The 15,241-nt window shown below is 37.1% G+C and overlaps 1 protein-coding gene across 1 annotated transcript in view; it reads left to right on the top strand.

Moving 5' to 3' along the window:
• RABGAP1 (RAB GTPase activating protein 1) overlaps positions 1-15,241 on the top strand; it is a 186,399-nt gene that overhangs the window by 125,204 nt on the left and 45,954 nt on the right. Inside the window, exon 13 of the mRNA XM_044664252.1 lies at positions 11,531-11,644. Coding sequence (XP_044520187.1) covers positions 11,531-11,644 — 114 coding nt within the window. The remainder of the gene's footprint in view (positions 1-11,530; positions 11,645-15,241) is intronic.

The following is a 15,241-nucleotide window of genomic DNA, read 5'->3' as shown; positions in this document are numbered from 1 at the left end:
TATTCATATCAAGTAGGATAAGAAATAATGTGGAAGGAGCACTAGATGTTAGTCAGAAAACCTGGGTTTTGATATTTGCTACTTACCACTTAACCTGCCCTATGAACATACAGAAGTAACTTGACCTCCCTGCCAAATGGTGGTGTTTATGAAGGAAAAACTTTACAAACTATGAAGGACTAAAAAGGAGTTAGCTTCTTTGGTTTAATTTCACAGTGTTGTTTGCCTGATTTCCTTTTCTTGCTTTGATTCCTTTTGGGCTAAAATGGAGTATATGCTACTTCCTCAGAATGGGTTTTTTTTATTTTTGTCTTTTTCTCTCCAGCACCTAGTGTGGTACCTGACACATAGTATGTACTTAGTCAATTCTTGTTGATTTGGTATAGTATCATAGGTCTAGGGCAAGGGTCGGCAACCTTTTTGGCCGTGAGAGCCATAAACGCCACATTTTTTAAAATGTAATTTCTTGAGAGCCATACAGTGCTCACAGTGCGCGCTCCTGTAACAGCGCCTGAAAAAAAATTGACTTTATGGCTCCTGCAGAAAGAGCCATATCTGGCCCTCAAAAGAGCCAAATATGGCTTGAGAGCCATACATTGCTGACCCCTGGTCTAGGGATGAAACAAATCTTAGAGGTAGATCATCTAGACTAAATCTCTCATTTTACAGATGAGGAAAAAGCATGGGGGAAAATTAAGTGAATTACTTTCAGTCCCCAAGGTAACAAGAAACAGAGACAAGATTCAAGCTCAGGGTATGTCTCAAAATTTTACTCTCTTTCTACCATACCATGCTGTCCTCCAAGCAATGGTGATAATAGGTGCCATTTTAAAAAATATGTTATTGATGCCTTTTGTCTTTATATTATCTTCTGTCAAAGAAGAAAATCCTTTTCTTCCCCTCATGCTTGAATCTTTTCTTGCAATGACAACTATCTATATATTTGTCTGTCTGTCTATATATATCCATCCATCCACTACAGTGAGCACTTTCCAGTTCTTCCTTTGTAGTCTCCAGCTTCTCTCTTAAGAGCAGGGAAGGCAGTATGTTTAATTGACCCTTCTCTAAGACCATCAATGGTTTTTCATTTATGCAGCATCCAGCTTCCTCTTTTTGATGGATTCATCTATCTTGTCATTGCATACATTTTTATTTTGTTTTCATTTGTACTTTGCTTCAATCATACATCTCTCTCTCTCTCAATTCCTCATGTTCATTATCTCTTAATTAATGTATTTTGGGCTATTCACCAGATGATGGTCACTTATTTTGTTTCAGGCCCTTTAACATCACCCTTGCTTATACACTTTCAAGTTAACAGAGTGCTAAACCTCACAGGATAGATTTCTTGAGGAAGGCACTGTAGTGATTATTATCTATGAGGAAACTGAAGCTTAGAGAGGAAGTAACTTGGTCATGTTTCCCTGGCTAGTGAGTATCCAAAGCAGCACCGCAGCCCATTGCTCTCTACTGTACAATTTTGTCTGTAGTCAGTATCTGAATTGAACATCATCAAAATGGTTACCACTATATAAAAAGTGATGCCTTATAGCAGGACTAAGAACTATCAGAATATCGGAATATATGGAGGAGGGGGCAGCTGGGTAACTCAGTAGATTGAGAGTCAGGCCTAGAGATGGGAGATCCTAGGTTCAAATTTGACCTCAGACACTTCCCAGCTATGTGACCCTGGGCAAGTCACTTGACCCCCATTGCCTACCCTTATCACTCTTCTGCCTTGGAGCCAGTACACAGCATTGACTCGAAGATGGAATGTAAGGGTTTAAAAAAAAAAAAAAAGAATATACGGAGGAACATCATCCTTAAGCCTCACTGACCCCAGAGATTAGAATGCTGGACTTTCAGGCTCTGACTAGAACTGGCTAAGTGACAGGCTTATACCTAACTTGCATAACTTGCAGAGCTTAGACCAGGGGAGTAGAATTCTAACTTTGTCCTGAATTAGACCATTTTGGAGGGGCTAAAACCTGTCAGGTCTGAGCTAATCCTGCAGTCTTAGAATAACACAGCACTCAATACAGCAGCTTTAAGATTAGTAATTTCCTCCAAAGTGCACATATCCAGGTCTAAACATAAAATCCAAAGTAAGGAAATGGACTAGACCAGTGATGGGCAAACTTTTTAAAGAGGGGGCCAAAGGAAAGGAAATGCTCATCTGTCAGTCTATTTCTAAGGCAACTCTTTTGAAGTTTCATTGTATTGTATCCTACTCATTGTATTCGTCAGATTAGGAATAATGTCATGCAGCTGGATGGAACATTTTAGGCCCTCCCCCTACATCCCCCATTTGGCCCGCAGGCCTTAGTTTGCCCATCACTGGGCTAGACGAATAAGCAAACAGAAAAAGAATCTCACCATAAAAAGTTATTATGGTGATAGAGATGCTCAAGACACAAACTTTGAAAAGAATAAACTAAAACATTTCCAAGCAAAGTCTCGGAAAAAAAAAAAAGCATGGGCACAGACTCTATTAGAATTCCCAGAAGAGGTAAAGCAAGCATTTTAAAAATAGTTTTAAATTTTTTATAAATATGAGAGTACTAGAATAAAAAGTTTGAAAACTGTTGAATAAAGAATTGGAAAGGGAATTATCAACTCGGCCCAAGAAGTACATAACTTTGTATAAGTAATAAACTCCCTAAAATTAATATGGACCAAAGAAAAACTAACGACTCTAGGTGACAATAATAAATATTAAAACAAAATCAAAAGATTTTCAAAAAAACTCACAACAGAAACAACTGACCTGAAAATTAGACAAGAGAGATAATATAAGAATCACTGGACTAACCATTCTGGAAAACAATTTGGAACTATGTCCAAAGAACTATAAAACTGTGCATACATACCCTTAAGACGCAGCAATGCTTTACTAGTTCTGTATCCCAAAGACATCAAAGAAAAGGAGAAAAGACATATTTGTACCCAAATATTTATAGTAGCTCTTTTTGTGGTGGCAAAGAATTGGAAATTATGAGGATGCCCTACAATTAGGGAATGACTGAACAGGTTGTAGCATACAATGGTGATGGAATACTATTGTGTTATATGAAATGACAAGCAGGATGATTTTAGAAAAATCCAAGAAGACTTAGCTAGGAGAACATTTTACACAGGAACAGCAATATTGTAACAGTGATCAACTGTGAAAGATTTAACTACTTGTATCAAGACTGATCCAAGACATTTCCAAATGACCCATGATGAAAAACACTCTCTACCTTACTGATGAACTCTAAATGCAGACTTTTTTTTTAAACTTTATTTTTCCTGGGATTTTATGTCTATTTTCTTTTGCAGTGTGGCTAATATGGAAATACATTTTACATGACTTCACATGTATTATCAACATTAAATTGCTTGATTTCTCTAAGAGGGGAAAGGGCAGTAGAGAAGGAGAAAATGTGGAACTCAACATTTTTTAAACATTTATTAATATTCATTTTTAACATGTTTACATGATTCATGCTCCTACTTTCCCCTTCACCCCCCGCTCTCCCCCCACCCAGATGCACATTTCCACTGGTTTTAACATGTGTCATTGATCAAGACCTATTTCCAAATTGTTGATAGTTGCATTGGTGTGGTAGTTTCGAGTCTACATCCCCAATCATGTCCACCTCAACCCATGCGTTCAAGCAGTTGTTTTTCTTATATGTTTCCTCTCCTGCAGTCCTTCCTCTGAATGTGGGTAGTATTCTTTATCATAAATCCCTCAGAACTGTCCTGTGTCATTGCTTTCTGCTGGTTCAAAAGTCCATTACTCAAAAACATTTTTAAATGATTGTTTAAAAGTTCTTTTATCTATACTTGGGACATTTAAAAAAATTTTTTTTATTTTTTAGAATATTTTTCTGTGACTCATGTTCTTTCCTTCCCCTCCAAAAGTCCACCCACCCACCCTCCCCATAGCCACCGCGCAATTCCACTAGGTTTTACATGTATCATTGATCAAGACCTAATTCCATATTATTAATAGTTGCACTGGGGTGGTCGTTTAGATGCTACATCCCAAATCATATCCCCATCAACCATGTGTTCAAGCAGTTGTTTTTCTTCTGTGTTTGCACTCCCAGAGTTCTTCCTCTGAATGTGGATAGCATTCTTTCTCATAAGTCTACTTGGGACATGTTTAATGAAATAAATATATTTTTTAAATTTTATAAAAGAATTACTTGAAAGCATGATCAGGAAAAGGCACCTCAACCTTCTATTTCAAGAAATCACAAAACTACCCAGATCTCTTACAACCAGAGGGCAAATTAGAAAAAGGAATAATCCATCAGTCACCTCCTGAAAGAAAACCCTAAATGAAAACTCCCAGAAACGTTATAACTAAAATCCAGAGCTTCCAGGTCAAAGAAAAAAATGCTGCAAACAACTAGGAAAACTTTTAAGTACTGAGGAGCCATAGTCAGAATTACCTTGTGATTCAGCAGTCACCACAGTAAAAGAGTGGAGAGCTTGGAATACAATGTTCCAGATGGCAAAAAATCATCTTACAGTCAAGAATAACTTAACTAGAAAAACTGAAAATAATCCTGCAGGAGGAAAATGGATTTTTAATGAAGATTTCCAAGAACTGTTGATGAAAGGACTTCAGAACATCACAGAAACTTTGAATTACAAATGTAGGAGTTGAGAAACATAAAAGGTAAACGCAAAATGATCAGGAGCTAAAAAGATAAATTTCTAATATGTGGAGGTGATACATTTTTCTCACTGAACCCTATCATCATCAGGAGGTCATAAAGCCCTCCAGTATGGTTCATAGCTCCACCAACAATGCACTAGTGTCCCAATTTTGCCACATCATCTCCAACATTTATCATTTTCATTTACTGTCATATTACCCACTCTGTTGGTGTGAGATGGTACCTCAGAGTTGTTTTAATTTGCATTTCTCTAATCAAGAGGGATTTAGAACATTTTTTCATATGATTATTGCTGATTTCTTTATCTGAAAACTGCCTATTCATATCTTTGACCTTTTGTAAATTGGGGAATGACTTGTATTCTTAGAAATTTTATTTAATTCTTTACATAGTTGAGAAATTAGACCTTTAACAGAGAAATTTTTTATAAATTTTCCCCAGTTTGTTGTTTCCCTTCTAATCCTGGTTTCATTGGTTTTGTTATATAGTATTGATTATAAGAGATAAGATATGGATTTAAAAATTATAGTAATTCAGGTCTTCCTAAATCTAAGTCAAGCATTTTCTATTCACTATACCACCTATCTGCCCTTTTAAAAATTTATAAATATATTAGTATATTTAATCTAAATCAAATTTGATGTCATAATTAGTTTTTGATATGACTTGTAGTGAGAAGATTCCATCTGTCTTATGGCATTGAGTAGTTCAGTTATTAACGTTATTTAACCTCAGTGTCCTACCTAATCCTGAACTTCACAGAAGTGTCATGAAATTGTCAATACTTTACAAACTATAACTAGGTATAGAAATTAATTTTAAGCTCTTTATGGACAAGGAGCTTATATATTATTTATTGTATTTATATAACACTATTCATTGAAGTAGGGTAAACCACAGAAAAATAAAGTGGAAATAGATCTTTTCATAGAACTTAATGGAATTTGGAATGTCAGAGTTGGGAGAAATTTAAGAATGTAACCAAAAAGGACCCAGCCAGAGTAAAAGGCAGAACTGCAGGGGACTTCAGAATAGAATGTTAGTACATTATATCAATAAGTAACCTTAAAAGAAAGCCCCGAGGTTTTAGATGAGAAAACTGAAGCACAGAGAAGGGCAATGATTTATACAAGTTCACATTGGGAGTAAGAAGAACTGGCACAGAACTCAGATCTTTTGACTCTAGTCTAGTTCTCTGTCCACTTACATTATGTTTGTTGCCTCTCTCTTAAAAGAATGTTTTACTTCAGAAGTTCACCTACTGCCTACTAAGCATACTTTCATAAATCTTATTATGTTTTTTTCTTTATTTTAATGTTTTGGTTTTGTTTCACCTTATTTGTGAGTTTTTAAAAACTAGACTCTAAAAGCATCTATGACAAGATTTTTGTAAAGCAAAGAAACAAAGAAAACCATCTTAGTGTTTTAACCTTGTGACATATATAATTCAGCATAATTTGGTTTCTTTATTATTGCATAATAAAATTGAATGCATATATACATATGAATCATAAAAAATATGATCTTTGTCATTTCAAGCACAGGCTGTTCAAGAAGCACTATTCTTTTCCAGACTGGTTTATTTCTCATGGCATTCCTCTTCTGCTTTTTCTTTTATTCTTACTTTCTTTTTCTTCCTGCCATTCTTAGCTTTCTGTTTTTCAGCCTGAGTTTATGGAAGGGTGTGTATTCAAAAGGGTTTCCTCCTGTTCCCAGTGCCCTGCTAATGCTGAGAAGTTACCCAACAGACCAATTCTCACAGCAAGGGATAAAAATAGTCCACAAGAAAAAAAGGTTACACAATGTAGGGCTGCAGGGGCTTGTACTAACCAGGCATCTTTCAAAGCCAGGATTAGGAGAAGAAAAAACATGGTCCCAACATTATTATTTCCTTAGATTTTTCCCTGCACAAATTGTTTACCAGCAGCTTTGACAGATGTAAAGTATAGCACCAGGAAATAAGCAAACTTCTCTGTTCCTTTGGTCACGCACACTAAAGAAACATCAGCAACAGGGCACAGTAAAAATAATTGACTAGAAATTAAACAGTATGAAAAGAGCAAAGCCTTATGGGTTGAGCTGGTAGTTTCAGTTGCCCTTCCTCTGTAGACACTTTTATTTTTAATTTCCCTGATGGTTAAAATATTATTACACTTTTTTCTTTTTTTTTAAATTTAGAATATTTTTCTATTACACTCTTAAACTATAAATTCCTTGTGGGTGGGAGCTATATAGAAAGACTGTATACCATAATATGAACTATTGGGGGTGAAAGGGACTTTGGAGAATCTTAGTATTTTCCAGAGGGTGTAACTGAGGCCCAGTAGTAAAGATAGTCCCTAACTCAAAGAGATTGTGTCCTTATTTATATTTCACACATTTACACAACTATTTGTTATTGGTCTTCAGTGTGCCAGACCCTAGGCTAGACCAGAGATAAAACTAAACTGTCTAGGCATTCACCTGTCTTGAGGGAACATGTACACTGATAAGTAAATAATGAAGATAATTGTAGATGGGGGAGGGAAGCACTAGTACCAGTGAAGGCAGAGGTGGGGAGATAGTCAAGAAAGTCTCATGTAGGCAGTGGCACTAGAAGAGGTAGAAGTGATAAGAAGGTGAAAAGAAACAGAACTTGGGTGGTGGCCATATGAGTAGGGAAAAGGAAACAGTTGGGAACATGTAGAGATAGATTTAACAGTGTGTGACAGGTGACTAGAAGTGTGAGGCGAGAGAGAACAAAAACTTGAAAATTACTCTGAAGTTTCACATCTGGTCTGCTGGAAAGATGGTGATATCCTTGACTTAGGGACATTATTCCAGCTGCATTGTACTACTTTGTTGTTCTCTAATCTTTTTCTGGCCTTTTTCTCTCTTTGTACATTTGCTTAGGCCTTGAATGAACATCTCACTACTGGTTAAATATCCTTTCCTTCCCTAAGTTTTAGCTTGAAGTACTACTCTACTCTAGGTAGTGTTGTAAGATAAATTAATAAGATGTTTAAGGTTAGTTATTTGGGAGGCTTAACAAGCAGGGCTGGAGAATTCTAAATGGAATGGGGAAGCAGGAAGTGTTTCTCTCTCTGAGATGGACTCCATGTTGGCTGGGGACAAGTTGTAACGGACCCCCTGAGAGACCTCAGAGGAAGTGGAGTTTGTATCCTAATATCCTGGTATCCAGAAGGAAGAAAGTCATCTGCCTGTGGGAGGTTTGGTTGAGACTATAAAACCTAATCTGGGTTGCTGGTCAGCTCAGATTGGTTTAGCTCACTGATTTACCCAACTGAAAGTAGTATTGGCTGAAGACCTGGGAAAGCTGTATCAGCTGGATTTTGACAGGACTCAGCAGTGAGGATCCCACTTTTATTCCTGACATTCTTTGTGTCCTGCCCTGCTATAGTCTAAAGCTTAGTGTAGATAAGTTCATTCCCTGACCCTGAGGCTTGCCCATAGACTGGTAGAATAGAACCCCTTTCCCCTCCTTCAAACTATAGTTCATTGAATTAAACTCCTGTTTATAAAACCTTTTATCAGCCTACTCACTTGTTAGTTTCACAGACTCCCTGGCTAGGTGGATGTGTGTTGGCAGTTGGACCTCCGACTGCCAAACCCATTCTAAATTGTATTTTCCCAACTTGTTAATCCCAGTCTATTGCCTTGTCTTGTCTATTATTTACTCTTCTTCAGAATCCTGATAATATTTAATTTAACCCCCAGTTTTCCCCCATAAGAGTAGATTTCAATGACTCTCCATCTACAAGGGATCTATCCTTCCCAAATCTCATGCCTTCCTGTTTGACTAAATCTTTGCACTTAGATTATATCAGTGGTTCCCAAACTTTTTTGGCCTACCCCCCCTTTCCGGAAAAAATATTACTTAGCCCCCAGGAAATTAATTTTTTTTAATTTTAATAGCAATTAATAGGAAAGATAAATACACCTATGGCCATCACCACTCCCCTGGATCGCTGCAGCACTCACCAGGGGGCGGTGGCACCCACTTTGGGAATCACTGGATTATATGATCCTTGAAATCAGAAATTGATCTTTTTCATCTTTGTCTGGCACTTAGAACTGTATCTAGTGAGCACATTATTCATTCTTTTCTGTCATGTTCAATTCTTTGTGACCCCATTTGGAGTTTTCTTGGCAAAGATGCTAAATTTCCTTCTCCGGCTCATTTTACAGATGAGGAAACTAAAGGGTTAAGTTGCCCACAGTCACACAGCTAGTGTCTGAGGACAAATTTGAACTCAGGAAGATGAGTCTTCATGACTCCAGGCCCAGCACTCTATCCTCTGCACACCTTAGCTGCCTTGTGCATTGCAAACAAACATTTATTTATATGATTTCTGGAGTTCAGAATATTAGAAACTCAGCAATATAGAAATAAATAAGAAGTAATCCCTACCCTTAAAAAGAGAACAGTATACTGGAGGTAGAAAAGAAATAAAATTCATATTAGAATGTTATAAGAATTACAAGGAACATAAAGTGCTATTGAACAGCATATTGAATAAATGAATTACAATAGAAGCTTTTATTTTTTGATCATATGGCAAATGAGTCAGTATTACTTTTCTTAGAGGAAGTGTAGCCTGTTAGTCTCTTTGTTCTTGTCTTTTTTTATAATTTAATTTTTTTTTTATTTTAAACCCTTAACTTCTGTGTATTGACTTATAGGTGGAAGAGTGGTAAGGGTAGGCAATGGGGGTCAAGTGACTTGCCCAGGGTCACACAGCTGGGAAGTGTCTGAAGCCGGATTTGAACCTAGGACCTCCCGTCTCTAGGCCTGGCTCTCAATCCACTGAGCTACCCAGCTGCCCCCATGTTCTTGTCTTTTTTTTTTCTAGTCTGTCAGTTAAAGTTAGTTAAAATTGATTTGTTCCATTTGCTTATACACTGACTGATTGGGTGTAACAGAGGGTATAAAGTGAGGCCCAGTAGAAAAGACAATTATATACTCTGTATATACCTGTATACCTATACTACATGTGTGTATATATATATATGTATGTTTATAACCTGATGAATACTAAAAAAATACTTTTACCCAAATTATTAGTATTTTATTATATTTTTAAAAGAACTAACAGTCTTAAGTTACTCCCATTTACAGTTAAGGAAACTGAAATTTTGATAGATCAAATGACTTGTCCAAGATCATAAACTCATAACTAAAATGATTCAGAGCTCAAAACCAGGTCTTTTTTACTCCAAGTCTAATGTTCTATTTTTGCTTTTATCATGTTGTTGCTTCTCTCTTCACCCTCCTACTTCTAAAATGCCTAATTACCACAGCGTTATCAAGAATCATACAAAGAAGGCATTTGTGAGATATTCAAAATAACCTTTGAAAATAAGCATGGAAACATTACCACTTCTACAAGTTTTTCTCAGCTTGTCTTTCCCTTACATTCATCAGCTTAGATTAGGAAATCTGAAAGGAAATCCCATGAAATCCCATAGCCCACCTGTCAGTTATTTCTAAGGCTGCAAGAACATTCCTTAAGAAGTCATGGAAAATGTCATTCTGCCTTAACCCTTATTTAAGGTTTACAAGTCATTTTCCTTATAACACTGTGAGGCAGATATTCCCAGTCATCTTCATTTTACAGATGAATAAAGTGATGTAAAATAAATTCATTTTGAAAATAGGCTTCTGAGGTGCATTTTGTGTTTTTTTTTCAGAGAGTTGATTGCAAAGCGATGAAATGATAAAGTAAAACGTCACATTTTTTAGTTTTAGCAGGCACTTAACATATGGAAAAATATATACTATGTAAGAGAACAAATGTTAAAGCTACCAAGATGCCCAATAAATCTTATGAAAGGTTGGATACTGGCAGTTATTAAGCTTTGGTTAAATCTGGGGGGAGGATGGCTAACTCTCCTGAGAGTTTGACTCCCTTGGCCAAAACAGAAAAATTTCATCTTAATCTTTTCCCGTATCCTATTTGGCTGAGTCCCTCTGGTATTCAGCACTTTATTTTCCACAGTGAACAGATTGCTATCTACAAGCAGATCTTCATTTTTACTATGCTTGCCTTCAGGACAGTTAGAAGTCAAACTTCCCATGTACAGCCTAAGTATATGGGCCTTATGACAAGGGGTCACTTAAGCCACTGTGGATTCAATTGCCCAGCCTCTCTATTCCCCCTCATCTTGGCAGCCACAAGTAGCCAGGGCAAACAGACCTTTTTTGACATGAATATGCTTACTGTTCACCTCTTCCCTTGAGACCATTAAATTAGGTTAGTTCCTATGGGAAATCCATTCTGGAAAGCTCCTTTTCCCTCTTGCAAACCAAAAGGTCACCAATTCTTTTTTAGAAGTAGCACTTCCTCACTATGGGGATATGGGACATGACCCTCTATTGGGCAGAAGGAATGTTAATGATGTTTAGTTGAAAGGGCTGATCTGGTATCACCACACCTTCTGATTTTAGAGCACTCAAAGTCACTGGCTGTAAACTGTTTGTCATAGTCCTTCACTAAAGGTATCCACCAGCACTTCATCCTGATTGAGATGAGACCTGGATCCCTATCCCAATAAAGTATAAGCTCTGATGAGAATTGCTAAGATGGAAAGCAATAAAGCATCTAGTAATAGATGGTCCAAGGGTCAACCTGGCCATATTTGGACATTCTCAACACCAAGAGGATTTTTCAGCCACCACATCTCCCAAAACCCATCATCAAGTTGTAGAGACGTCTTGGTGTGAGTACCCCACTGATAAAAGAAACAGTTCCATGAAGCAACTTAAGAAACATAGTGCCCACAGATTAGCAATTTGCAAGCCATATACTTGATTGCTTAATAATGAAAACTTTTTCTGCCTTATATTTCCACAGGAATCTCCTCAGGATAGTGCGATCACTAGAGATATTAACCGTACATTCCCAGCACATGACTACTTTAAGGACACAGGAGGAGATGGTCAAGATTCCTTATATAAAATATGCAAGGTAAACAATTAGTTTTTGGTGTTTGAAATCATCAGAGACACTTCCAAACTGAAACATCTGTTTCATATTAAATTTTGAGAAATCACAACTACAAATCATGGTAGAGAATCTTTATAGTACAAAAGGGAGCCATTTCTTTAGAATGAATACTTGATTTTAATCATGAATCTTTAGGTAACAATAGAAACAAAAACAAGAGGAATTCCTATTTAAACTACTTCTAAAAATACAAAAGATTATTAGCAAATTCCCATATCTCTGTGCTCTGAATACCTTGTCTGATTAGAACTTCTTAAAATTGAAGTTGTTCTCTGCTCCACTAATACAATTAGAAATCTTCCAGAATCCCTTTCAGAAAACTTAAAGCAGAAAGAAATCTTTGAGATCAAGTCCAACACCTCTTCAGATGAGGAAACTGAGGCTCAGCAAGGTAAAGTAACAGAATGAAGACATATATGACTGTTGAGTGTGTCACATGGCCACTAAATCTAGGCTGACTGCTGTCATGCTTCACTTCATTCTTGGCCTTTTCAACAGTCACCTTATCGCTGCCCCCACTTCCCACTTAAATCCCACTTAAATTCCCACATAAAATCCATATTGCCTTTCTTATGGGAAACCATATATCTATCAATCTGCAATTCTACCCACCATCCTTGCAACTTTACAAACCAAAACACCCTTCCCTTAGCCACCACTCCTTTAAACATGATGACTTACCTTATTAGAACATCAGCTTCTTGAGGTCAAGAACTGTCATTGATTTTATATTTGTATCCCCTATCCTTAGACCAGGGTAAGGACTTACTAAAGAAGTGCTTTTTTCATTCATTGCTCAGGGGAAAATATCTACTAAAGAACATAGTGGAATATTCAGTGCCCTCTCTCTTGATCTATATCCAGAGTGCTTTTTCCTAGGAGATGGCAAATTATTAAGAAATCTTTTATAACTCAAAAGCCTCCTTTTATTGATAGGATATGGACTCTTTTGAAATGGTCTTTGCCCCCCCTCCAGGTGTATTAATTTGGCACCTTCACCCAAGATCTGGTAAATCAATTATCAGCTATTTATTAAGTGCTTATTACATGCCAGGCTGTGTGCTAAATGCTAGGGATACATAGAAAGGTAAAAGGTCCCTGTCCTCAAGGAACTTTTAGTCTAATGGAGAGACAATATACATAAGCAGAGAGATATTTACAAAACATAAATAAATAAGTGCACATGCAAATTACAAATGGCAGTAAATGTTTATTTCCTTAAAATGTCAGAAACAGTAAAATGGGATAATGGCATGTTAAATTACAAGTTTTTTTTTTTAGTTTTTGGCATATATTCCTCTTTGTTACATTCCATATTCTGTAGTATGCATTTGAATCCATTTCCTACAAAATAGAAGGCTGGGAAAGGAACAGAAATTTTCAATATTTCCATGACCAGAGAGAGTTGCATTTTGGTGCTTTTTTATTCTTTTCTTCAATTAGTCAACAAGTCATTAATAGGCATCTTCTATATACAAGGCACTATGGAGGAGCCAGGAAATAGGAATATTGCACTTGGGTAAGGGTAGTGAGACTATTAAATATGAAACAATAGCAAATTCAATTCACTAACAATATATTAAGCTTTTATGCACTAGAAGAGATACAAGGATTAAAAATGCATTTCTCTATACTCCAGGCGTTTTCAATATAGCAAAGGATATAAAATATCTACACAAATAACAACAAATATTTGGATGTGATGAATTTGTTACATAGCCTTATTGACCCTTATTGCTACAAGGCAAACCTTTTGTGCGTCTATAAATTAATATCATTCCATCAAACACCAGATGAGGAAATTCCATTGAATCTCCATCCTGGCCTCTGGCCTTGGAAAAAGTGAATAACACCATTTCTTCAGATCTAAGCACCTGTCCCCTTTCTTAAACTTCCTATGAGGGGGCAGCTGGGTAGCTCAGTGGATTGAGAGTCAGGCCTAGAGATGGGAGGTTCTGGGTTCAAATATGGCCTCAGCCACTTCCCAGCTGTGTGACCCTGGGCAAGTCACTTGACCCCCATTGCCCACCCTTACCACTCTTCCACCTATGAGCCAATACACAGAAGTTAAAGGTTTAAAAAAAACTAAAATTAAACTTCCTATGACTCTGAAAGAACTTCAACCTGAGGCTAGGTTCCTATGGAAAATGAGAATCTATTAAACTCATTTATCAGTGATTAGTGAACTCCCCTCTGATCATACCCTACCCATCCTGATGATTCTGAAGTAGTCATCATTCAAACTCCCCTTTCCCCTAAACTTTATTCCCATTCCCCTCAACACTACCACTCCTCAGAATCATCCCACTCTTAAATTACCCCTCCACTGTGATCTCTGAAATGCTTATTCCATAGACCTCAAACTTAATTTCATCTAAAATCTTTCCCTTTTCTATTCCTTCCATCTTCTGCATCTCTCTGAGACCTTGTTCCTTCCTTATGTCACAACCTACTTGACCTAATTTACCAGCCCTGACTATACTTTCAGATTTCCCCCAAATTATTGCTCAAGGTAGGGGAGTTGGAATACTCCTTGTTCTCCATTGCCACTTTCAGATTATTCCTCTACCACCAGTATTTCATAAACACCCATCGTTTGAATTTCACTTTAACCCATGTCTACCACTCAAGCAAGATTCTGTTAACTTTGGTCCACCAGCCTCCTGGGTACTTCAGTGCTTGGCTTGAAGTTTTTCTCTGTCCCTCAACTCCCACCTTCATATTAGAGGATTGCAATATACAAATTAGTGCTCCCTCAGAAAACCCTAACCTCACAGTTCTTTAGCTTATTCATTTCATATAGTCTACCCCTCAACCCCACCTCAGTCACACACACTTAGAGGTAATCATTAACCATTGATCTTTCATCACCCACAAATACACCAATTCCATTTTCATGAACCCTGAGATTCTATATCTGATTACAATCTATTGTCATTCCACCTCCCCCTCTGCCTTGCAACCCCAAACTCTTAGTCATCCTTACCAGACCTCCAATCCTTTGACTTCTCAGTTCTTTACTCCTACACTACCTATTCTTTTCTTCCTTCTCTCTCTTGACCAGTTCAGTTCTATATCTTCCTCTGTTGAGTAGTTTGCTCCCTTATTAAATCACAAAAAATCACAAAATCTCAAGCTTGGATTTATCCCACCATCTCTACTTTATACATTTCTACATGTGTCCTGCCAAGCAAAACTGAAGAAAATCATGCAAACTATGTCCACTACAAATTTGTTATATAACTTCAACTAAGCTATAACTGCAACAAAGTATATCTCCTTAATTATTCACTATCCCATTTACCACAGTAGCTCTTCCAAACCTTTTTATCTCTCTTCAAATCACTCCTCTCTACTCTCTCAGCTGAAAACCTTGCCTCATATTTTACTGAAAAAAAAAATCAAGCCATTCACCAGTAGCCAGATAATGCACTGAAGGAGGAACAAAAAAGAGGGTGAATTGGGGAAGTGGTGATTGGAAGCAAAACATTTGTAAACAGGGAAAGCTTGAAAGGGGGGAGAGAGAGAGAGAGAGAGAGAGAGAGAGAGAGAGAGAGA

The sequence above is a fragment of the Gracilinanus agilis genome, chromosome 2 (genome assembly GCF_016433145.1).
Source record: "Gracilinanus agilis isolate LMUSP501 chromosome 2, AgileGrace, whole genome shotgun sequence".
Lineage (NCBI taxonomy): Eukaryota > Metazoa > Chordata > Mammalia > Didelphimorphia > Didelphidae > Gracilinanus > Gracilinanus agilis.
This window is presented reverse-complemented; position numbering and strand designations above follow the sequence as displayed.